Genomic DNA, 26696 nt, shown 5'->3' with positions numbered 1-26696 from the left:
GGTTATATTCCATATAAACCGATAAAATAGCAGCTGTAATGTGCAAAAATACTTTCAATGAATAAAAAAATGTTTCAAAATCACTGCAAATCACATATTGAGTTTACAAGGCAAGGCGTTAAGACACAAACGTGTTCCTCCAAAAAGGATTAATTTCTTCAGACGCAATGAAACCACATTCCGGCTGCGCAGGTCCGAGCGGCGGCTTCATACCGTCAGATCCAGGAAAGCGCACGGAAAGAGCCGGAAAGCAGCGAAAGGTGTGGGCATGTTCAGGTACACCACCGCATCCGTTAAAATGAACCTAACAAGAAGAAGGCTCAAGGGATTTCAGTTTGTGTACATGAATCGCAATGTTTAAAGCTTCAGATCACTTCCATTCAAAAATCTGGAGACAAATCAGAAAAATACACCAGCAGAACCGGCTACGAAACCTGGCATGAGAGAACTCATCAACTAATCGGCTACTTCATATGTGATAAATGACCAAACATCACACACGGACGTGTAGGTAATATACTGTACTGGCTGTTCAATTATGTATCACACGTCTAAATGCGTTATATAGTACTTTTCTATATAAATATCATAAAAGAAATAACATAAATGACATGGATAAATATGAATAGGCGACCCATATTGAAACAAATATTATTATTCATATGAAACATACATTTAAAAAAAAAAATCATTCATGAATAACACGTTTCCGTTTTTAGGCAGAAAGTTAAGAATATATACAGAAATACATACATGCATTCACATACAGTATGTAATCACCGTAGACTTTAAGAAAACATTTTTTAAAAGTTTGTTTTAAATTACATTTATATGATTTTAGACGGTGTTAACAAAATTTTGCACTGTTATTGTGTATTAGGTCTAATAAATACATTCATTTGTCAGACTTATTATTAAACCTTTACCCCATGACCTGTGCTCCTCCAGAGACACTCGTGTTTTGCAGTTTTTAAAGAGTATTGTTTTCAATCTATATATACATATATTTTACCATTTGTTTTTCTAAATGTCGGCACAATAACGCTAATATAAGATTAGCTGTCATATTTGACAGTCACATTGCGATCATTATTTCTATTCTATTGACGCCCCTATAATTCTTCAGTACATTTAACATATTTCTGGAGAGGAATTGTGTAATTATATATTTCACCCCTATCAGCAGATCCATAATTCGTGAAATTCACCTCTGGGAAGTACTTAATAGTCCAGCTGCAAAATGAATTACTGTGTGTGTTTTACGTATAAAAAGCTGGGAGCGACCCCGAAAAGGTGACGGCTGTGCGCGTCCCCGTGAAACACGGCGCCGCTGCGATGCTGGTACAAGTGGACGCGCAGCTCACAGCCTTCAAGCTGTGCGGCACTCACTACGGCAACCGGCAAGGCCCAAGTCTCATGTTCAAACAAAAGCGCGAAACGCTTTCGTCCCTCCAGTCAGTGCGTGTGGATCGCAGCGCAGCACAGCTCCGAGAGCGCCGCAGATAAAGGCATAACCGAGCGGGCAGGAGGGAGCAAGGCAAAGGGAACCCAGCAAGGGGCACTGAAAACCACATTTCTGACAAAAGCGCCCCCCTTGCCATTTCACTGAATCAGAAATTTTAGGCATTGACTGACGCCTGGATGCACCGACATCAGTGAACCGCTCACTTGGGTCCGCGGAGCAGATCGCAGCATGTCCCGAAGGAAGCAAAGCAACCCCAGGCAAATCAAACGTAAGTTTGCCGCTTTCTTACGCTGTCACTCATGTTAAAATGTACAGTAGTAAATCCTGGGAAAGTTCGGATCATGTTCCGAGTGCTATAATCTCATGCTCCGAATTTGAACATTTGGCAGTTTTATTCATAATTTGATTCGAGGTGCGTGACAATATAAAAAGTGTTAAACCGTATACTACCTGTGAAATAATTCCGAGTGAAATGTTCTGAAAGGCCAGTTTTCTTAGATGTCAATGTAGCTCCCCTGCAAAGTTGGACTATAGGACTATAGGAATGCTCTGAATTTTGTTCTACCGTTTACTGAAGTGTGTAGTTTTAATTCAGGAAAACATTTTGAACAAAAGAAGATAATATATCATCAGGAGTCATGTAATATAACTGAATATAATTTAGAATATATACAAATTTTAATAATATGAATGGCATCGATATTTTGTGTTTTCGGTAAAGGTGCGATTTCAGCGCGGCTGGCATATGCTGAATCTAGTAAAAGTATATCTGGGATTTTCTTGATTTTTTTTATATAGGCCTGTATGTTTATACACGAAAATACATATAGTGGTAATACTGCTGCCGTTTATAATACAATTACACGTGTGACAATGTAAAGGTGCGTAACACCTGACATGCGGGAGTCTGTATTTCTTAACCGGTGTTATGACAGACTTTTTCCATCTTTTGTTTTTGTATGTTAGTAGGCTATTATTTTAAAGAATATATTTAGCTAGATGACCGTGCAAGTAACAGAATATTTTAGGGAAACGAAATACAGACGAGCTATGAAGTTTTCAGATTCTGCAGCAGCGTTTTTTTATGGGAAAACAGCAGTGTAGTAAAAACATCCCTTATAACACCTGATAAAGGTAAAGCATCCATCAAAGGGACAGGCAAAGCAGAACAATTATGCGCATAGCCTCATACGTACAATTTCAACACTGCCCTAGTTTTCTGTACCCGCCTTGCGGCTGACATTTCCCCGCTATCATATGATACGCCGCACCGGGGGTGTCCGCCGAAGTGATCCGCCGTGTCGGGTGTTAGTGCGGCGGTCCGCTGCATCACTGTCTGAGAAACGCCGGTCCTCCCAAAGCCAGATCCACTGACCCGAACCAAGTGAGCCGCTGTGGGGGTCTTGTCCTAAATCCACCACCGTGCGAGTCTTTCGGGGCTTCAATTTTAAATCTTTACAATTAATTTTCTTTCTTTTTAAAATACTAAACAGACGTGTGTAGCTAGCCTATGTTCTGATTAAATTCACCCAGCTGCCACCTCTTACCTGTTAGTTTTATGTTTTAGAAGCGTAATAATTATAGTCGATATCTGATACAGTTATTACATTGTTTATACAATATTATGTATATAAATAAGGTCAAATGATTTAAAATTTGTTTATCTTAAAATATCTGGAATTTAAATAATCTTCAGATCTATTTTTCCATTTTAAGTAGAAGTATTTATTAACCTAATTTTGCGTTTAAATGATATGTAATAATGTAAATAAGATTAACAGGTAGTGCAATGTGTTCAGTTTATTAATTTGCCAAATTCTGCGTGCTGTTGGAACTTGAGGTTTGTTAAAGGCATACAGGGCAGAAAGGAGTGTTTTAAATATATAACCGAGTTCATTTTTTACACTGATGGAGTATTCGTACAGTATCCACTTGTACTGCAGTCCTATTCAGTATATACTGTAAATACAGACATGAAGACGCATCTCTTTGTTCATTTTGAGATCTCTGTCAGAGTGTAAATCCGGTTTCAAACCAGGATGGCCGCTTTTAAAACCACTGCATTTCTTTGGGTTTCACACTGTTTCTGTCCGTAGGAATGTCATATTCATTAACACTTAAAGTGATAGAACCATGAGGTTTAACCCATCAGCTTTTTAGTGTTTTTTTTTTGCGCATTTTGTGCATTCGGTACGGCAGCCCGGATCTGTCTTTAGCTCCTCTAATGCGGTGTCAGTCAGCCGCAGGGGGCTTTAAGGCACCGGGTCTCAGTGCGGCCATGAAATATTAACGATGCGCCGGACACTTCATGGGAGACCGTGAATCCCCAGGAGCACACGGCCCTAAAAGTCACTACAGGCACTCGCTGGACAGGGAAAAGTCCCCGGGCCCATCCGTCCATGCCTCCCACAGCACCTCGTTATCTAAAATGATTTATGCCGTATTTTCATATTTTGCTTATTCGTTCCCCCGGGCCACTCAGTGGGTAGCGATAGGTGTTAGGTGCTGAAAGAACGCCATTAATTTGCACCGATGACCGGACAGATAAGGGCCGATATTGGGAGCGATACGCAGGGGAGTTGTAACACCAGAAGGTCCATTATTACCATTCAAATTCCAGCCCAGCAATCTGCAGAAGTCTGATAATCCCGCCACCGTTTCCACCACTTCGGACGATAAGGCGAAAAATAGTCTTTCAGGTCGTCTTGATTAGCCTGGCTGGATATTACGATAATGTGGTGATAAATTATAAATTTGTCTCCTTGTTTCCCCCTTAAAACACAACCATGTATATTTCCATTCTCTAAGTAATACTCTGCAGACTGTCTTGCCCCCCCCCCCCCCCCCAGTGCACTACAGCCCACCCCAAAGAAAACAGGAGTACTTTATCTCTCTATTCTAATAGGAGTTAGATTAGAAGCCCAGATAAAGGAGGAGGGTTTTGAATAGCTGTCCTGAACAATGTAATCTCGCCATCTCTGAGGCGCTGACAAGCCGCTGTTGTTCTTCGCTCTTATCAACTGTCGCCAATATACCAATAAACATCCCCAGCAGCAAGCCGCTCGCCAAATTTATGACATACATGATCTGATTGCGATTAGCCAGCCAATGAGATAGGCGTGTTCCCCGGCGACACCCCGCCCCTTCGGCCCTCCCCAGCAGTCTGGTAGCAGGAGTGACACCCTTGGGTGGCAGAGCGTTTGCCTAACGTCACAGCCACCTAGTCCAGATGCTTATGGACCCATGAGAAGCAGCGCGCGGCCCGAGATCTGCGGTGCCTTAACTGTTCTACCGACACCTCGCCGCGTTCCCCGCGTCACCTTCTCAGTTTAATACCTCTGCTGCTGATCATTTTCACACACAATAACACCCACCGTCACGCGCCATGGGCAATTTAGTGACCAAATCGCCCAACTGAAGGAGTGTGGAAGGAGATGGAAGGAAAGCCACGGGAGACGGGGAGCACATGCAGAATGCACGGCATGAGGAGAACATGCGCGACATGCAGAATGCACAATGCAGAGGGAACATGCACAATGCAGAACACGAGGAGAAAATGCAGAATGCATGACATGCGGAGAACATGTAGAATGTACAACACAGGAGGAACATGTACCCATATATTATATTATATTATATTATATTAATTTGCCCCCATAACCTGTACAGGCCAAGTGATTGAAAGGTGGATGGATTGATGGATGGATGGATGGATGGATGGAGGGAGGGAGGGAGGGAGGGATGGAGATAAATATGCAGTTATATTATTTGCAGTTATGTATGCTGCCTTCCTAAAAGAGTTATGGTATTTTCTCACATTTTATTATTTGTGATTTTGATTTAAGCAGCCACCAGCCATCCAAATTTTGCATAATAAATACACACAATTTTCACAGCCTTACAGTTTTCTTGCTTTGAACATAAATATCCATCAAATAACAGCAGCTCCTGTTTTCCTATTAAATGCAAGCTGGAGGTGAGATCATAGGGTTTTATTGTGGGTATGAACTTAGGGTCCCCACTTTTGCTACGTTCGTTCGTACGGTGCGTTTTTAGGTCTGAGAAGTGGTTACAGCAGTTGATGCAGTTAATGCAGTTATTGCAGGTAATGCAGTTATTGCACTCATTGCAGTTACAGTCCCTAAAATCTGCTAGGAACTTGTGGCTCACTGGTCCAAGGTGAGTTAGTGCTTTTCATGCATGATTTTCCTTACTGTAACAGTACAGCTTGATGTGGCCTGACACTGTGAGTTTTCCCTATTTAACTAAAATTGTGACGCGTCTCGCTTACAGTGCCTCACTTTCTCTTGTCTTCTGACATTACCCCTTTCCCTGTTTCATGCACCATTTTGTATAAATGATGTAGTAATGGATTGCCACATACTCTTGTCAAGTGCCTTGGGGCAAATGTGTTGTGAAAGCAAATTGAAGTGAATATGAATTCTGTTCAATGCTTGAATTCATCCATAATCATTGAAATCTCTGATTTATACAAGAATGTGTATTTTCTTGCGGTTTTGTGAGGTCATGTTATAAATGTTTCGAGACAATTTTTTGAAATCACACATCGATAAAATGAGCTTATTAAACACAGACTGTTTACTACTGATTGGCATTATTTTCTGCGGAACCTCATCAGCAGTGTGATTGTGGTGCCTTTGAAACATTTCATAAAGATTATACTAGTGTTAAATTTAAACTGAAATGAAATTATTGTTAAGTTCAATCCACCCATCTTCTGACTGCTATTGTGATCAGATTTAGAAGCTTGGTATCTAGCTGGTGGTAAAATTTTTTTTTCCAGAATGTTTAAACTGCCTTAATGTTTACATGTTTGCCTTTGCTATCTTCTGTCAGAGACTCTTGTCAATACATGGGAAACCCTGGAATATTCAGACTTTCTTCCTTGCAGTAGATTGATGCTGGTATGTTCGCTGTAACGTGTGCACATTAGAAGGAAAAAGGTGGCTGGTCAGGGAGAACTCATCCTTTATGTCAGTGAGGTTTATCTAGCAAACAGGGGCCTGGCCTTTGATAACTGCGGGAATAAAACAGTGCAGGAGGTCCATTCCAGTCGCCGTATGAATGTAAAGATTCAAATGCTGATGTCAGTAATTGAACCTCCTTTTTATTCCTAATGAAATGTTTACTTGTCTCTGAGCTGTCAGAACACATCTGCCAATAAATACCAATTTGAAATAAAAACGGAATCATTAATTTGCATCTCTGTGGATTCAGCTTTCAGTTTTCCACATTTCCGATGAACAGTACGGTTCTGTATACTGGCAGGTCTCTTTAGCTGGAGTCATTTTAAGAATAACTCTGGTGAAAATGTACGTCCCGCTTGGCCATTTCTGAGCACGACTAAAATGAGCCGCGCTGTGTCTGAGGCCTTGAGAGAATGATGTTTTCCTATTTTCCTCTCTGAAGACGTTTTTCTGGCCGTGTCCATTGTTTGGCTGTAACACAGGTACAAATCCCAGCTCTAAGGAGGCCTTTGGGAGGAGAATGTATGTGTTGGATGTGAGAGAAGGAGAGAACGAGGGACAGAGTGAGAAGGACCTGCTTGGGCTGCACAAAACCGCCTTTTTCATTCTCCATGGTCCTGTTTACTCTCCGACGCCTTTCGATATAAAGCAGCTTCAATGCGACCAAAACCTAACACACTGGAAACACTGGTATACGCTTCCCGGTACTGTGGGGAACAGGCGACCCAGTGGTCAAGATAAATGCGGGGTATCTGAACACAAATGACCAGCGGCGTCAGAATTTTTGACTGGTCAATGTACGCGGGACAGAAAGGCAGAAAGAGACACAGAGCTGCACAATGAATTGACCAGCATAGCTATCGTCTCGTCATGGAACGTCCCGTAATAAAAGCAATGCACTGTGATGATGCCTGCATGCTGATCTGAGGGTCTGCGGGTGGTGAACTGGTCAGCGGTGCCCCATAAGGACCAAAGCCACCTTATCTGGTTGTCCTGCTGGTGGATTCTAAAAACTCTGCTGAAACTGTTTGACGGCTCGGTCAGGCAGCATTGGCCGGAGAAGCGAGCAGAACTGAAGCAAACGGGGCCTGATTGATGCCCGTCACCATGACCATCACCAGCGGGCAGCAGCTGGCAGGGAGGACCTGCTGATCTCCGCTGCTCATGTCGAAGCAAGTCGCTGCTTACAAAAGTGAAGGTCAAAACCTCTCACTCTTTCACCTTATCTTTCTGCTTTCTTCCAATTTATCACATAGGTGAAAGCAGAATAGATTAGGTCCAAGTGGTGAAGGAAGGGCAGTAGTATCAAAAAACAGGTTGATGGTGAAAATCTTGCCCACTCAGTTCCTCACAAACATTGTATAGAGGATTGTATGCGTTCACGGAAACTAAAGACAAAGGACAGATGTGATGGAGTGAAGGAATGTTTCAAACACAGCCTGGACACACGACTGCCGGATCAAAGTGAAGCGCCAGCCCAAAATGTCTTCCACCCATTCACTGATCCATTTTTCAGAGCCGATCTGTTCCTTCCATGTAAAACATTTCGGTATTGTCGCCACCCACTGCTACTGTCGCGTTTCCATTTTCTGACAGGGGAGCATTTTATCGTGTTAATCCTGATCATCTTTCAGCCACACAATGTCTGTTGCTACTGTTTAAGAGCGGCGACACATTTGAAGACATCCTGTGGAATTAAATGGACTTAAACACGGGTAGTGTGGGTCATGTAGACTGCCGTTCGGTTTACCATCAGCCCCGAACTGTCGCCACATGGTTCCCCCTGGCAGGAGGGACACTCGCATCTGAGAAGGACACTCTCTAGTTCTCTGCAGGCCAACTGGAGCAGTCCTCTGCCTTGGCCTGGTCTCAGGGGAACCTGCTCCCTGCCAGCAGATCCAAATCCCATTCCACGCCAGCCGGGGAGGAGGCAGCTGCGGGGCTCTGCCGAGTCTCCTGCCATATCTGTGAAGATAAGATTGGAATTCAAGCTGAGCTGCCCTGCAATCCTTTGTGGGATGTGCAGAAGCTATATCTGTCCCATTATGAGGCTGAGGACCAGCACCATTACGGTTTTTATTGAAAGGAACGTGTTGGGATAAATAGATTTATTTACTACAGATCAGGACCCCCAACGTGACTGTAAATCCTCAGCTTGACAGAGGATTGCAGGTCCTCAGGGGACCAGAGAACCTTTAAAAAAATCTTCAGCTCGACATAGGATCAGAGGTCCTTACAGGACCGGAGAACCTTTAAAAGACACTCAGCTCAACACGACTCCACGACTTGTTGGGTCTTTCTTAGCCAGTTGCTGCGTTTCAGTAGCAGAACCATTAGCTATATGTAGCAGTCCGCAGTGGAGAGGGGCGACAAAGAAAATCACGGCTAGAAAAAAGCCTATATCTAATACACAAGCAGCCACATTTGGCCTGGATGATGTGCCAGACAGACCTTCTCTGTTATAAACATTTATCCTTTTGATGAATGGCGCCGCTTGCTTGGTCTGTGTCGTCTAACTTGTGATAATTGGCTGGGAGCAAAGTGACTCTCTTTGGCTGTATTATGGCAACACCTGCATGACGGGCGTTACGCTGAGCCCCGGCGTTCCCAGAGCCCTCAACGACGGATTCCGCCACAATAACGACAAAATGAGACAGATCATGTTTAAATTAGTTAGGCGCTGAGGAATAGGCAAGAGGCGTCTGGGAAGATCAGCACAAATTAAGTGAACAGCATCCCTTCGCGTCCGTGAATTTCTATGAATCTGCATCCCGCAAAGAAAGAGAAAGTCACTTATGGTTTCTGTGCAATGGTAATGAGAAATGCCTAAAGATGTCTGCAAAATTCACACATGTATTACCTAGAGAAAAATGTTTGTGAGTCACTTATAAAAATTATACATTACATGAATTAAAGTGGACAGAATAATTAATGGAAATCACCGCAAAATATTATCCAAACCCTTGTAGGATTATTAGTTGGGCTGTACCAGCATGTTTCCATCTGGGTAACAGGTAATATTTACAAACGTGGCAGGGAAATGCTGACCTTAGTAACACGCGGTGTGAGACTGTGATGTCACCACTGGTGAAACGCGGTACGCAGAATGGAGGCGCCCCACTGAGGCTCTGTAGACGCACGAGACGGCAGCCCAGGGGAACACAACAGGGGGGCAGTTTGCTGAGCCGCGGAGATCGCTCGGCGCGGGCCTCGAGCCGCGGCTCCTCGCGGTAAAGGGAGCTAGGCTCCCGAATGTCCATTCTCCGGATGAACTTCACCGAACATCGTCCGAGATAAGGGTCGTAATCCCTGCGGTGGGACGATGAGCGCAGGATACGGCCTCCTTACTTTAAAATCAATAACCGCACACGCGAGCTGGTAGAGCGCAACGGTAATAATCCGGCTGCTGTGATCAATCGGACGAAGAAGCCCTGGGGAATAAACAGCATGTGGTGATACTTTCTCTCGTAATAGGAAATGAGAATCGGAAGTCAGATCTCGGCGGGGACTGTGTGTTCGGGACACTTTTGTTTATAACAAACAGTTATATTGTGAGGGAAGCAGATAAGTGCTTACATTAAAGATGCTGATAATGCATCAGTCATGAAATTATTCATACAACACTAGATACTCTCAGGGTAGGTTTTTAGCTACGCACTGTAGTGCTTTCTGCAAAAAAATTATAATAAAAAAATAATGAAATAAATGGAAAAAAAAGGAAAAACTATCCAGTAATGCGGAGATTAGCAGCAACTTTAGATGAGATAAATATGTTTCCCATAAATATTTTCATTTTTTGTAATATTTTCTAGATAAACCTTCCTGCGGCCTCGTTGACCCACATAAAGATTTGCCTGCTCCGGGGTTAAGATGAGCTCAGGGGAAGACTCGAAAAAACACAGAGCAATTTAATCATCTCTGAAAAGTCTGAATTTGCATATGAAATAAGAAGCGTCCCTGCAGAAGGCGGCTGATAGGGGGCGCTGTGGTCCTTCCTCATGATTAGATGAGTGATCAAACCCACGTCTGAGTACACAGTGTGTCTGTCTCTCCCATCCATCCTTCCTGATTTATTTCTTGTTTCAGTGTCTTGAGGTCACTCTTAAGTAAGTCAAAGGCTTGGACTGGAACTGGGAAATGATATTGTTCTTCCGACGGGATGTTTTCAGACCTTAATGAAATGGGGACATTTAGAGCCCTTTAGTCAAACATGCTGCTCTCAGTATAAATCATATTTAAAGCTCCCAGCTTGTGGGTTAGCCGCCCGCAAGGTGAAAGATGGGGGTCAGGTCTATGAGACGTATCAGACCTTGATGAAGGACACTGGCTTTGGGGACATGGAACCTCTCTAGCGGGAAGGAGCCTGAGTTAGTGGCAAGAGATGGAGAGGTAGCTAGGGGTTAGCTGTCTTACCTGAGGCCCAGCTTGCTGCGGTGGTCAGGGGACTGAGCACTGGATGTTAATGGGGTGATGTGGTTGACGTACCTCTTCGATGCTGCATGGAACGGGGGTAAAGTACCTCTGGACAAGCGAAACTAGGGAAGTGGTCCTTCTATAGCAGGGGTCATCAACCTTTTTGAAACTGAGAGCTGCTTCACGGGTACTGAGCCATACGAAGGGCTACCAGTTTGAAACGGCCTCCTAAACTTATCTAAACCTCATGTACGATAAACATGTTGTAAATGCTTTTTTTTTAGATATTGTCATTTTCAAATCTATATAAATGCAAATGTGATTAAAGAAGAATAGCAACAGGAAACAATAAAATTTTAGACGCTGCTCACTGGTGAGTTGTGCTATTTTTAGAACAGGTCCACGGGCGACTCATGTGCTCCTTGGGTACGTCCTGGTGCCCGTGGGCACCATGTTGGTGACCCCTGCTCTATAGGATTATCACATCTTCAGCTGTCAACTCCACCAGTTGGTGCAGCCTATGATCCAGGAGGAACAATGCTGATCCAGGTTGTGTCCATGGTGTTTGGCCCTTGGCAAGGGTGCTTATCATCTCCATTTCTGTTTGAGATTTTCATGGACAGGATGTCTAGGTGTAGCCGTGGCTGGAAAGGATACCGCTACGGGGGGTAGAGGTGACATCCCTGCTATTTGCAGATGACATTGTGCTTTTGGCCCAATCTGGACCTGGACCTCCAGCACGTACTTGAGCAGGTTGATGCCGAGTGTGAAGCAGCAGGGATGAGAAGCAGCACCTCCAAAGCTGCCCTTTGTGGAGATGCCTAAGCACCTCGGGTTGCGTGCACCGCGTTCACCGTTACCGCCGGTTCCGGAAGTCGAAGCTGTAATTGCGAGCACATTCCGAGTGTGCGCGGGTGTCCTGTGGAGAGCGTGTCCTGCGGGGTCCCGTAGCAGGACGTGGGCGTGCTGCCTGAACGGCGACACTTCTGACCCGTGAAGAGAGGCGCCAGATTGCCGCGATTCAGGAACACCGCTGCCCCACTTTCACGGTCCCGCCGGACCGCCAAGCTGCCAGAGCCAGAACCCTTCGCGGAAGCCGCACCGCCAGCCTGCCTGTTCGGGTCACGGGCTTGCGATCCGGCCAGGCACGGCTCCTTTCTGAAATCAAGGGGACGGAGGGAATTATGGGAGTGGCGCCCCTCCTGCTTCTCCCGCGACGGTGCTGGAGATTCGTGCCCGAGGGAGATATTAGCTAAACGCTGGGCAGGGTGAAGCGGAGAGAGGTGCGCAGCTACACTCGCACGAAGCCCATGCTGGTAAAGAGGAGCTCATTAAACCTCCTGCCGTCATCCCACCCAAGGTGCCGCAGGGCCTCTCTCTATGGCCTGGGGGAGGTGTGGGGGCTGTGTGGAAGACCCCCCCGTGTCTGCTGCAGATGCCCATCCACCAGCACAAGACGCGGGTCAGGCTTAAAGAGAGGTTAAATTAATGAGGCCCGTTAACGATTACTGGGCGCGTAATTAGGGAGAGGCAGCAGAGAATCCGTCTGCGGACCGTGTGACAAAGACAGGCAGCAGGTGGGCCATCAGCACTGCACACTGCGTCTGACCTGGTTCTGACCCATTTCTGACCCGTGTATACCCAGGACATCCAGCTGTACCATTCCCACCGTTAGCATGAACACGACTACCTATCTCACCCCTGTGAAATATACGCATTCATTTAGATCGGAAACATGGCTGATCTAATTTAACCATTTAGACTTATGAAGGAGCTTCTGAAAGCAGTCATTGTCGCCTTATTGGCTTTTTAAGGCAGTGAAAGGTGAATCTCGGGGGTTTGATTTAGCTGTACAAAAACCTACGACAGAAAGCAATCGAGCTCTGTGCCCAGGATGCGGTCTGTGTGTGACGGACCCTAACACAGTATGACTGGCTGCGTCACCGGGTGTTCAGTAAATGGAGATAAGCGTCGTGTGAGCGCTTGCAGTTTGCAAATGCTACGTAAAGCAGCATGCCCCCCCCCCACCCCGCCTGTGCAAGCACTGCACATTAGAAAGCCACATTAGTTCTGCATACCTGATCCATAAATGCCCCAATTTCATTGGATGGCCGGGACCTGGCTGGTGAGGCGGCACTCTCTGATTGGACGGCCTGGGGCACGGTGCCATCACTGCTGGGCTGTGACTGGGCTAGCTTACACGTCCGCCGAGACAGAATCACCACATCTGAAGGGAGGCGTGCTGGGTGTTGCCATGGCGGAGAGGCCCGGAAGCTTCTATGGCATGGATGGCTGAGTGCTGCCGTGGTCCTCTTCATTCCTGGCACCAAAATGCCTTTTCCTTTCAGCTAAAGTTCTAGTAGAACCTTCAGCTCAGAGTAAGAAGCACGGCTCATGGGATCCAGTCATAGAACCGGGACCTCTCCCTAAACATGCCACCATTCCCTGAGCAGAGACCCTCACGGTGGATCCTGCACATGTTCTGCCTCACCTGGAGATGTGTTGGGGACACTACTGTTTCGGTGGAGACCCATGGTGTAGTTACTAACTGTGCATGACACAGAGGACAGGGAAAGTGTGATTTTTAATGATTGGGAAGATCAGGGGGTAACAGACCAGAGTCATGTGACCCTGATGTTGTGTGATGCGTCCTTGTTTATCACGGTAAAAATCCAGCCCTGTACAACAATCAGATAAAGGACCCTTCTCAAGAGGAAAGGGCATCTGCTCTCCGATTCAATCAGGCCGTCGGTAACCCTTAAATTAACTCAAAATTGACTAAATGCCCCTGGAAAAACTAGGGCAGGAAACAGGGTGCCAGCACCATCATTATGGGCGAGGCCATTTGCATATTGTCTTCAAGTAAATGAGATGGACAGAATGTTTTCATTTGCATGCATTAACCATTAACATAATAGGTAGGATCGCCACTGGGCCTGGACAGCGAGTCTGTTCCCATTGATAACCTTGGCACATCCGCAGATCGGCCCTGAAAAAAAGGGAAAAGCGAAACTCGGGCCAGCGATTCAGTCCCTGCTCTAATGTGGGATTGTTTCCATGGGGTCTGCACAGCCCCAGTGTTCAGAGTCCTGTTGCTGTTGGGTGAGAGCTGCCATTCCCCAAGTATCCGAGTGTTTCAGAGTCACTATCTCAGGGAGGGGGGTGAGCCGGAGGGGCGGCCGCGGCTGGCTCCTCCAGCTCAGCCCGACCCGTCTGTCTATCTCCCTCAAACACGCCTGCGTCATTTCAGAAACCCACCCGCTTGCGGCTTTGTTCCACGAACATGTGCCGGACTGCGCCAGTTCCGGGCTAACCGCAAGCGTGCAATTCGACACCGCCGGTAGCGGCCCAGCATCACGCCACATCGGGAACATCGGCAGACTCGCACACATCAATCCTTACTCCCCAAAGACCCACCATCCCCGTTGGGCTGGGGGGAGGAGTCACCCCGAGGCTGGGGGACGGGGTGCGTTTGCCTCTGTGCCGTCACGCGTGCGGTAAGCGACAGAAGCTCCAGTTAGGGACGACTGGCTAGGAGGACAGGGTGGGGGGGGGGATGGGGGGGGCATCCCAGAGGGGGGGTAACACAGCCGCAACGGCAAACCAGGGTGGGGGTGCTGTCCTCTTTTGGTCAGTCGACGGCACACGACTCTGTCACGGTTAAAGTGGAGAGAGGTGGCCGCGGTGAATTTGTCACCGATTTCCCTGTCCTTCATCTCCCGACCGAGTCGCTAACGAGTCTCTTAATGAGGCTGCGTCAGAGCTGGGCATTAAACGGAGACTCGTAGCCGTCTGAAAATGCACATTTGCATGGATCACATCTCCTGAGCGGGGAAGGGGTCTGGGCTGGCGGTGGGTGGGGGGGGGGACAAAAACACACATACAGGTTTCCGATGATATATTCAGACTTGACCCAGTTTAAATCGGCGCCAACGGGCTCTGGTGCTGGACATGTGCTAAATCAGTGCAAACTGCATTGGCAGGTGGAGGGGTTAGGGTTAGGGTTAGGGTTAGGGTTAGGGTGGGGAGTGAGGCGGGATCAGTAAATGTAATAATTCACTAAAGTTCATGTGAATGGTGTTTTGATGCCGGGGGCCGTGCGGGGGGGGGGGAGCTCTCGTGAACGCAGACGGTATAATTCAGGCAGTGTAACACTGCCCTTCCATGCTGCCGCATGCTACACACCCTCATCCAAACCAGGCTCCTGCGGGGGAGGGGGGGTAATCACTGTAACATTCATAATTATATAACCTTAATCTTATATAACCTATAATCTTTAATTCTGTTTCAGATATTAATTTTTCTGGCCAGTTATATGCATCCTCCCCTGCCTCCCTGCCCCCCAACCTGCTGGGAGTCAAAAAGAAAGAAAGTTAAAGCTCAGGGTTAGGGTGAGATGGGGGGCAGGGGGGGTTGCTGATGCCTGAAGCACAGAGCACAAGGCAGCAGACAACTGGTGCATCAGAGAATTTCAGGTTAAGATTCACTGAAGACTTTCGGTTTATAAATCATTAAAGATTTATGGCTATAATTTCAGAGGGAGGCTACCTGCAGTATGTGGTGTTTATGTTAAATGCTGGGGGCCTCAGTCCATAGTTTACCTGTTTTTAGAACAATGAAATTATCATCCATCCATCTTCTAACCGCTTGTCCTGGTCAGGGTTGCAGGCAGTCAGGAGCTTATCCCAGAATGCACCGGGCAGAATGCTAGGGTACCAGTCTGTCACATGACCAGCAGGAACGACCTGGTGACAGTTTGCCTTTATGTTATTTATGTACAAATTTGGGAACCAAAGAAAGGTCGTGTGGTGTGAAGCTTTCTTTCTTTTTTTCTTTCTTTCTTTCTTTCTTTCTTCAGAGAAATCCTTAGAATAAACTCTTAGATTCTGAAAATTGAGCTTGGATTTCTTCAGAATTACTGATCATACAATCCCTTATAGGATTTTTTCCGGTTGGTTGCGGAGTTTTGTAAAAGTTACAAGAATTACCGCTTAATTCTTCTGCTGCCCCCTTCTGCAGTGATGCCCCAGGTTTAGCACTCAGGTTACGCACATCCATCCACTCATCCTGCTGAAGGTTATCTTACCTTCTGGTTTCTGGCACTCAGTATGTGGTGATCAGGTTTAGGGAATGGGGGACCGGAATCTGATGAAATTCCAGGCTTTTGTGCACGGCTGGATTAGGAGTCCAAAATGGAGGGAGGGGGGGGCACATCTGAATGTCACTTGACAATCCTTTTAATGAGAACTCATTTTCAGAAAAATGCCCAGCAGCTAATCTTTATGGGATAATTAGCTTCCATTTTCTTTACTTTTAATTACAAAAAGTATAAAAGATTTAACTGATCCATAAATAATTATTCTTTTGAAATGCTCATCTGACTTTACACTATTTTTTCAATTTGTAATAGCTGGATGCAATCTGTCATGTCCCCCCCTACATTAATCCTTTTAATTCACAGTGTTTATAAGGATGGATATAATTTCAAAAGCAACTTTTAAAGCAAATATTCATTATGTTCATTCTTATAGGAATAAAAAAATATTTGAATGTAAGATTGATTGCAGCCATGATTTCTTATAGGATTTAAAATTTAATTTTTTATGTAGTTTTGATAACACTCATATTTTGATATTTGCGTTTTTGTATTTAATCAGTAATTCTTTAGTTTTTGTTTTTGCCTTTTAAAAATTATTTCCATGGTGTAGTTTGGTGTGACAAAGTCCCCGCAGGATATTTTGCTATTCTGGGTTCAAGGACGCAAAGGTTCAAAAGCTTATGTTGTCATTTGTACAAGTACAATGAAAGACCTGCTTCAGTACCTCCCTTCAGACAACATATATCAATAAATAATGAATAGCAAATATATTTACATTATTTGTCCTCACCATTTGCTATTATTTGCTATTTATTAGGCTAGTAGGTCTTAATAGGCTTTAGGGTTTCTTCTTCCTCTCTGTCTTCTCTGACTTTGGGTCAAATAAGTCTACAGAGCTTGTAAACTTCTGTTATAGTTGGAGTCAGAGTTTGCAAGCTGTGGATTTAATCCAAGTTTAGGTCAGCTGCAGTTAAGATCCATCTGACTGAGGATTTAATAGCACTGACCAGACGAGATACGGATAGTTAAACCCCATGCTGTTCAGGAACAGCAGGGATCAGGCAGAGAGCTGCTCTGGGCACTGGGACGACCCTTCACCTTCTCATCCATGGCAGAGCTGGTTTCAGCGTAGGAACAGTGTTCTGTGTGTCTCGTGATGGACGAGCCGCCCCTAGAGTGCATGCAAATGGGGGGATTTTCCAGTCCAAAGGGGGGGGGGTTGAATGAAAAAAAACAGAATGAAATCTGTGCAGTAACAACTATACGAAAGCTACCATGAACCACGCATGACATATTACATAGAATGTTGTAATGCCACATTCGTGTATATTTTTACCGTAAATCCCCTATTTAACAGGTTACCTGGAAAATCAGTAATGAAGCGTTTTTAAAAACCACAAAAACATTGCAATATTAAAAGAGTGTTTATGCACTGAAAAGATAATTTGCACTAGAAATGTACCGTTAAATAGGAATGCACATTATTTACGGAAATACAGAAGATATTGGAATTTGGTGGCTCCTGCTTACGCTCGGTGAAGCGTAGGAAAAAGCCGTGAATGATTGGGTACATAAGGCTTATATAAGGGTTCACAGTAAATTACGCTTCCATCTTAAACTGCTAAATTTAGAAACGTTTGCTCAAGGTAGAGCAAAATTTAGGAAAAAAGTATAGAAATAAAGGTCACATTTTTTCCACTTGAGTGCACAGATGGGGACTTCAGAGAGCCAGTACGGTACCACTGGGTCTGTCACACCTGGTCCATTACTGTGGTTCTGTTACCCTAGGTCCGGTACATATTTCGTTACATGATGTAGGCCAAATGAAAGATGTCTAGTGTTGCTAATTTAGCAGATAAAGATGCTCGTACCCAGCACCCTGGCTGGTGCTGTGCGCGGTGAGGCATGTGCGGCTCTGCCCTCGAACCGTGGGCGAAGGCGGCGGCCTTCACGTCGTCCACCGGGGACGCCGGTCGCGCTGAGGCGGGGATGAGTTGAGTCAGCACTGGATTAACTCAGTCTTTTCACAGTCATTACAGCAAGCCTTTTGGATTATGGCTGGGAGCTTTGAAGCCGTTTGTTGACTGTTTACTGTAAATGGCTGAGTTTAGGAGGGCTGCCATCACTGATCACCGGACTTACATCGCTAAGCAACCGGAATATCAAGTTAAACAGTAGCTGGTTATTCTTCGCTATAGCGGCTGTGAGCTCATGTCGGCCGTTTCACCAAGTCGCCACTCTCTCGCTCACTTCCTACCTCTCTCCCTGATCATCCGCACGCCCGCTAACTTGCTAGGCTGCGGTCCGTCTTATCACCAAGCTCCTTCTCAGTCACTCTCATCCAGCATTCCCATCGGCCGGGCCGGATTCGCAAGATCCAGGAATCTGGGATCGACGTGCCGTCATCCCCTTCGTCTGTGGCAGTACTGGTAAGCTGCCAGTGTTCTCCTCTCCCAATTTGGAGACTCCAGAGCAGTCTCTAGGGGATGGAGCATCTGGCTTCTCTGAAAAGGCCTGGTCGTTTTCATCTGGCGTCTTGGATCCTCAGAATGACGGCTGGGGATTGAGGTCCCAGCCCAAGACCGCTGATCTGGTGACCAGCAGTAAGAGTACCAGTGCTGTCCACCTTTTACATAAAGAGATGCTACTCTGTGCCGACTCTGATGAAGCTCCAGATGCCGCAGTGGGTCAGGAGGTTTTCTCCACAGGGCTGCTAAGCCCACAGGACCCCTACAGTGACCTGGACTGGTAATGATACCTTAAGGCAGTCTGGGAAAAAATCAGTGATTAAACAGCAGCGAAATACCATGTGTTTTAGGCTCATGTCAACATCAGCCCAGCATCGTTAAAGGCATGATTCCAGGCGGCCCAGGACAAGTTCTCACATCCATGAGCCAGAGAAGTTCTGAAGAGCCAGATGCTCGAACCGTGGGAGCAGAACCTCTCTGCTATTGGAAAACGCATTAGCGGCACTCTGTCACTCATCCGGGGAGCCGTTTTTCTGATCATCACTCTGTTTGAAATGACCGCAGGCCACCTGTGTCAGAAATACTGTGTGAAAAGTTTCACATTTCCACAGATGAACTCCAGAAACTATAGTGAAATCTTGAAAGGAGTTTAAAAAACCTTGCAGAACACATCACTAAAGTTTCTTCGGTTCCTGGTAGGACCTGTGAGGGTTATTGGATGCTGTTGTCAGCCAGTACATTATATCTATGGTCACAGCTTCCAAGTCTGCTTTGCCGGCCTGTATTTATGTGTACTTTGTGTGATTATGATCAAATGTAATGATATACATTAACAGGCTGGGCGGCCCTTGTGTGTCTCCATTAGCCATCGCTAATGTGTGTAGCACGATGATATAATTGTATTAGCCGTCGCTAATGTGTGTAGCATTCAGTGATACAGATTTAATTAACACACAATGGCACATTAGATGCTTGTCTAGTGTAGTCATGTGTGATCTGGAGGAGTATGTGAAATTTCCCTCTCAAAAAAACCCTGCTATCCTCTGATTCTGCGATTAGAAGAAGGTTTAGCTGCAGCTCAGTATCCTGGCCCGATCCTAATCGCGTTTAGCCAGAGCGGCCGCGCGGTAGAGCTCTTGCCGCTGGTTCCTTGCTGTTCCATGGCACGAGGCGTCAGATAAACATCATAAAACCGTATCTTAATTTACAGCATCCGTCTCGCTCGACGGGGCCTATCGGAAAAGTCGCGCGCAAATTGTTTTCATGTGCCGGGTTCCCGCTAACGCGATCCGCTACAAAGGAGTCGTTCGTAAGACTAATGAAAGGAACAGGTCGCTTGTGCAGATTCGGGGGGGGGGGGGGGGGTGCTTTTATGAGTCCCTGCACAAGAATAAAGGCGAGGGGGGGAGGACGTCGGCTGTTTGAACTGAACTTACCACTTTATTGAGCTGAGGGGGCTTGTTAAAGTAACAATAGCAGCCGCTTACTACACAATATTCAGGCTCGGTGTAAGATAAAACCTGCTCACTACTGCTAGCGTGGCCCATGGGGCCAAAGGCCATGCCTGCAAAGCAGCCAGGCTGCAAAAATAATTCATTTCCTGCTTTAAAGGGAAAGCGTAGCCCCATGAAATTTAGCAAATGATTGGAATTGTAGGGTAACACGAATGGGCTGCTTTGCGCGATGTGTGTTTTATTTGGGTGTGTGCAAGTCTTTTGAATTATACACTACAGACTGTAACAGGGCAGTTAATAGTAGGGCTGCATTTCACGATTTATGCTCTCAGTCTCGAGGTACTGCGTCCACTGTTGCTTTTGATTGACTATCTGCAGTTAAATGTTATGATTTTGTACTCTGAGGATACAGCTACAGTATGGATGATATGACAGGCAACAGTGCGTTACGATTCTTTTTCCAGTGAATGGCAACGGGAATCAGACAAATAGTTGGCAAATTTGTTGTTCGGCATTTCAAGAACTCACTTTTCAAGAATTTCTCCGCCAGTTTCATAACTGTTCACTGGTTAGTGAGCTTTCAGATGTTTAATTTCAAACGCCACAGAAAATATTCCATATTTACTATACAGGTTAAATTTACAGCTACATATTGTAACATATAAATGTCAGAATGACACGGAATATAGAAGCCATGGATTTTCTGAAGCCATGGTATTTATTAAAACGGAACGTACCATTTATCGGAAAAACAGAACGTACCATTTATCGGAAAATGGAGAGGTGTATGCATGTTGTTATAACCATCTGGGTGATTCGGGATTTTTCATCCTCTCTTTTGCAGAATATAGGTGATAATGCTTTTTTGGTTGATAATGTAGACCCGCAGCAGGCTGATGGAGAGAGACGAGAGCGCCACGCTTTCCGTTGCGCGTTAAACTGATACAATGCAGGTGATGCTAATTCCACCATGGACCGGGAAATAGCAATATGTAAATGTTGAAATATATGTATATAAATAAATAAACTGCACAGCTACAAGCAAAAAGCAGAATAATATAGATATAGTGGAATAATACTGCACTAAGGGGGTGAAATTAATCAAATGGAAAAAAAAAAAATCTACTTTGATTGTATTAGTGTACCACCTGAAGGCAAGAAATATAAATGAAAAATCAACAACTGTTCCCAGGGATAAGGCCAAGAAATTAATAAACGCCCGACGTCACCTGTGTGTCCCCCAGGGGCCGTCGGTGACACGGAGAGCGAAGCCGCTGTTTTCCGGTCCGTGGGCCGCAGGCTGCGGTCTACTCCAGCACTGAGCCCAGTGTGTGGCTCTTACTCCTGCAGAATCACATAGTGGGAGACACTTTTGTACCATTAAAATGCTTCTGTGGCACAGCTGGGTGTACAGAGCCCAGGGCTGCAGTCCGTCAGTCTTGCCATCTGACCAGCTCGTAGATTTATGCAGTGGGCTTTTTCACTGGAGTGCTCTAACTTAGGGTACAACAGCAGGCCACTCTTGAGCCTCAATCAGCCTCAGTCCACTTTCACACCGATCCTTCTAAAATGCCGGTAAATAAAACACACAGATGTCCTTCAGAAGACAGAATGTGCGAAGGGGGGACACTGAACACAGGCTCTTCTTTGATGCACTGGTGTATTTTCCACGATCCAGCCATGTTTCGCAGTGAAACGTGCGGCCTTGCAGAGGACCGTCTCACCCTCGGCCGCCCCTTCCTCCCCTCAGGGCCGCTGGATGACAGCCTGGAGGACGAAGAGGGGGAGTGCGCCCTCGATGAAAATGAGCTTCCCGTGCAGAGAAACTTCTCGGCTGAGATGGACCCCGACGGTGAAGACATGGACTACTCCTGCGGCAAAGGTGACCCTGGGCCGTGTCCGTCACCCAGCCGGGGTGCTTCTCCACGTGGTTTATTTAGCTGAGGGCACACCTTCAGCTTCAGGCGGAAGCTGATGCACCAAGACAAGCACGGCTAAGACGCTTAGTCACACAAATAGCGCATAGTTACCAGAAAGTAGACAGCCATTTTTCCCATTTTTAGTGGAAAATGTGACCTGTTCCAGTCTTCTAAAGACCTGCTAAGTTTGTGCGTGAGTGCGTTTGTCCTGCCGTGGATGGGCTTCGTGCCCTCTGCTTCTTGGAATGTGCTCCAGACTCATCCGGATAAGCATTTGGAAGATGGATGCGTGGATTCTATCTCATATCTAATATAAGCGTTGCAGATCTAGACATTCACAAATAAACAGAAAACTAATTAATCAGAATGGTGAGCAGTGGTGTGTGATTTTAACGGATCGGCGAGATTGTAATCCTAAGTCTTGCATAACAATTACTCAAATCATGATTCCCGTGTGATTCAGGTGAGGTGATTAATCGTTAGGTAAAAGTGTGTCAACCTAACTGGACCACATCTGTATGACTGGAAAGCGAATGCTACTTTGAGGGACTGTGACAGTGGGAATTTCGGGTCCGGCTTTTAAGCTGTTTAAGGGAGCCGAGTCCAGGTGCTTCCGCATAGGAAGTCGAGCGTGATGGATTTGCAGATATTGTATCCTGTGTGTCATCCTGTGAAGCCACATTGCTGCTCCAAAAGGACCGGGGAATTCCCTTCAGAAACACGCATCCGTGCAACTAGGGAAGAGGCGGTGTGCACACAGGAAGCTGCATTGTTTGTGTGACTCCTCTCTAATTCATGTGCACGTGGGAGAAGTCAAACAAGCAGGCAGAGCCAAGGTCTTCAGTTCTGCGTGGATGAAGGACAGAAACGCCGCAGCTCCACTGCGCATTCACACACACCACTGAACACATCACTGCTCCCTCATACTGACATATGTATGTCGATCCACTCCTTTGCAATACAGTATTTGCATATTTGCGTACTTGCAGATCATTTTGATAATTGTCATTGGAGTAACGTATCATGACACAGTGCATTGAGCCCTCTTGCATATGGGGCTACATAGCTGTCGATCCAACTTGTCAGTCCGACGGCCCCCACAGATGCTCGATACGTCCACTCGATGCAACAGTAAACGAGATTCATTGGACCAGGCAACCTTCTTCCATTGCAAGGTCAAGTTCCAATACTTATATGATCATTGTAGGCATTTTTGACGGTGAATAGGAGATAGCATGGGCACTATGACTGGCCTGCGGCTATGCAGCCCCATACGCAGCGGGGCCTGATGTACTGTGTGTCATGTCACATTACTCCCGTGATCATCATCAAAATTTTCTGCTATTTGTGCCACAATCGCCCTTCTGTTAGTTTGTACCAGATGGGATAGCCCTCATTCACATCTCGCATCAACGAGTCCAGGCCGCCCAGCACCCTGTCAGCAGTTTGCGGTTTTTCCCTATTCTGACCACTCTCAGTAGGTACTTACTATGGCTGACCATCAGCGCCACACAAGTCTTGCCTTTTCATCGATTCCCTGACCGAGTTGACCATAATGATTTGTGAAAGTCACTCAGATTTTTACCCCTGTCCATTTCATTTGAACATGCCAACTACGAGAAACAAATGTTAGCCTACTGTGTAATATATCCCAGACCTTAACATACACCACTTTTATGAGATAGTCAACATTATTTGCTTCAAATGGGGATGGTCACATTGTTTTGGTTCACCGGTGTACGGTGCACCATGTTTACATATTTTTTCTCATATTTCTATTTATTGACTTATTGAAGCACCTTATTTTATATCTGTGTTCTGTGTTAAACTGTTTCCAGTGGCCAGAAGGACATTAAGAGTAAGACTTTCAGCACATAGTGTAACCGATCGTCTACTGTGCTTGTAGAAAACTTTGCATCTGTACGGACAGCATCGTTGATGCAACAGCCATGGAGACAGGAGCCATATCATGTGCGAGAGTGTAATCGATCTAAAGACCGACCTCCCACTGTCTTGTCTTCCAGATGAGGATGGAGGTGTCCAGGAGACTGGAGACCGGAACAGCGAGGGACGGAAAAGCAGAAGCCCACCAGACCCTGAGAACTGGGACGGACCAAGTAAGAGGACGAGCCATATTACTTATTAGGGGATCTCTCCTAACGAATTAATAACCGACCGGGAGTGTTTAACAAGACCGGTTCTTGACAAACCATAGAAGGAAACTCGATGAGCAGATTCGTTGGGATTAAAAGTGCTCATTATCGCCATCGAGTTTCCTTTCCAGGGCTGAATAAAACTAATTAAATGACTTTGTTATCACGCTTCCACAGTGGCTTGGGTATGCGCTTATCCAGAAGCTTATGACAAACATCATTATTTCTCCACTTGAAGGATCTATTTTTTGCCTCCTCTGAGGGTTTAGAAACACTTGTGCCTTGATTTTTTTTGTCCTTCTGGAATTTTCCTTGGGACGGCCAACGCTCTTACTGAGGAGTAGCGCAGCGGGCGCTGGGTTTTAGCGACCCGTCTCTGGGATCGCACAGCGACGCCCCTCCTGGTCCTGCCAGCTGCTGCCTGATCGGGGCCGGCGCTCACAGAGCATGCTGTCTCGCGCGCTGACAGTCTTCATGGTGCCTTCGCGGGACGTGTTTATCATTACTGCTCAAATTAGCATTTCAGTTCAGGGGACCGGGGATTGCCGGCAGAAGATAAGGGCTCTCAGACAACTGTAATGGATAATCTCTGTGATCGACTGGACAAAGGGGGCAGCGGAGTGATGACAGGAAGATGCATTACATCCACGGGGACAGGTCGCAGGGGGGACGGCACAGCTAACTGAGACAGCCTCACTCCATCAGGCTGTCAGAATATTACGGGCAGTGCATGCCTGTCTCACAAACATGTTTAGACATTAAGACGTTAAAGTAGCTGTCAGACTCAGGGGATGCTGCCATATGGAGGAAACCTGGGGGATAGAGGGAATGGGAGTGACTGAAAGGATGGGCAGTGGAGGAGGAATGGAGGAGATAGAGGCGGTGCTGGAGATCAGGGTGAGAGAGCTGGAGGGAAAAGGAAACTGCGGCGTTGGTAAGACAGGGAGGTGTTAAGGTGATAGAGAACGCTGGGGGAATGGAGGAGACTGGGGGATGGGTGAGATGGGGGAACTGAAGGGACAAGGAAGATGGAGACTGGGGGATGGGTGAGACGGGGGAACTGAAGGGACAAGGAAGATGGAGATGGGGGATGGGTGAGATGGGGGAACTGAAGGGACAAGGAAGATGGAGACTGGGGGATGGGTGAGACGGGGGAACTGAAGGGACAAGGAAGATGGAGACTGGGGGATGGGTGAGATGGGGGAACTGAAGGGAGAAGGAAGATGGAGACTGGGGGATGGGTGAGACGGGGGAACTGAAGGGACAAGGAAGATGGAGACTGGGGGATGGGTGAGATGGGGGAACTGAAGGGACAAGGAAGATGGAGACTGGGGGATGGGTGAGATGGGGGAACTGAAGGGACAAGGAAGATGGAGACTGGGGGATGGGTGAGATGGGGGAACTGAAGGGACAAGGAAGATGGAGACTGGGGGATGGGTGAGACGGGGGAACTGAAGGGAGAAGGAAGATGGAGACTGGGGGATGGGTGAGACGGGGGAACTGTAGGGACAAGGAAGATGGAGACTGGGGGATGGGTGAGATGGGGGAACTGAAGAGACAAGGAAGATGGAGACTGGGGGATGGGTGAGACGGGGGAACTGAAGGGACAAGGAAGATGGAGATGGGGGATGGGTGAGATGGGGGAACTGAAGGGACAAGGAAGATGGAGACTGGGGGATGGGTGAGATGGGGGAACTGAAGGGACAAGGAAGATGGAGACTGGGGGATGGGTGAGACGGGGGAACTGAAGGGACAAGGAAGATGGAGATGGGGGATGGGTGAGACGGGGGAGCTGAAGGGACAAGGAAGATGGAGACTGGGGGATGGGTGAGACGGGGGAGCTGAAGGGACAAGGAAGATGGAGACTGGGGGATGGGTGAGACAGGGGAGCTGAAGGGACAAGGAAGATGGAGACTGGGGGATGGGTGAGACAGGGGAGCTGAAGGGACAAGGAAGATGGAGACTGGGGGATGGGTGAGACGAGGGAACTGAAGGGACAAGGAAGATGGAGACTGGGAGATGGGTGAGACGGGGGAACTGAAGGGACAAGGAAGATGGAGACTGGGGGATGGGTGAGATGGGGGAACTGAAGGGACAAGGAAGATGGAGAATGGGGGATGGGTGAGACGGGAGGAACTGAACGGACAAGGAAGATGGAGACTGGGGGATGGGTGAGACGGGAGGAACTGATAGAAGAGATTGAGGAGATGGGGTTGAGGGGATGGAGGGGACTGAGGGATCAGTGAGACAGGAGACACAGAAGACAGAGGAAACTGGGGGATGTGTGAGACGGGGCACGGGGACAGATAACATGGAGGGGATGGAGGAGATGGGGGATGGAGGGGGATGGAGGAGACTGGGGGATGGAGGAGACTGGGGGATGGAGGGGATGGAGGAGACTGGGGGATGGAGGGGATGGAGGAGACTGGGGGATGGAGGATACTGGGGGACAGTGACAGGACAGGGGAGATGGAGGGGATGGAGGAGACTGGGGGACAGTGACAGGACAGGGGAGATGGAGGGGATGGAGGAGACTGGGGGATAGAGGGGATGGAGGAGACTGGGGGATGGAGGGGATGGAGGAGACTGGGGGATGGAGGAGACTGGGGGATGGAGGGGATGGAGGAGACTGGCAAAACGGGCGAGGAGACAGATGCAGATTAGGCCCCGGAAGATGAGGGTGTAAAAGGGATTTAATGGTCGCATGGATTCGGGAAATCCTTGTAACAATGTTAAAT

General features: G+C 46.8%; 1 protein-coding gene across 1 annotated transcript in view; it reads left to right on the top strand.

Annotated features, from left to right (window-relative positions):
• The first annotated feature begins 1455 nt into the window (after window positions 1–1455).
• Window positions 1456–26696, top strand: part of zfpm2b (zinc finger protein, FOG family member 2b) — a 66371-nt gene continuing 41130 nt past the window's right edge. The window contains exons 1-3 of the mRNA XM_023827570.2: window positions 1456–1733; window positions 21637–21768; window positions 23830–23922. Of these exons, the coding sequence (XP_023683338.1) occupies window positions 1694–1733; window positions 21637–21768; window positions 23830–23922 (265 nt within the window). The 5' untranslated portion in view covers window positions 1456–1693. The remainder of the gene's footprint in view (window positions 1734–21636; window positions 21769–23829; window positions 23923–26696) is intronic.

The sequence above is a fragment of the Paramormyrops kingsleyae genome, chromosome 23 (assembly GCF_048594095.1).
Source record: "Paramormyrops kingsleyae isolate MSU_618 chromosome 23, PKINGS_0.4, whole genome shotgun sequence".
Classification (NCBI taxonomy): domain Eukaryota; kingdom Metazoa; phylum Chordata; class Actinopteri; order Osteoglossiformes; family Mormyridae; genus Paramormyrops; species Paramormyrops kingsleyae.
The sequence above is the reverse complement of the archived record's forward strand: the minus strand, read 5'-3'. Positions and strand labels throughout refer to the sequence as shown.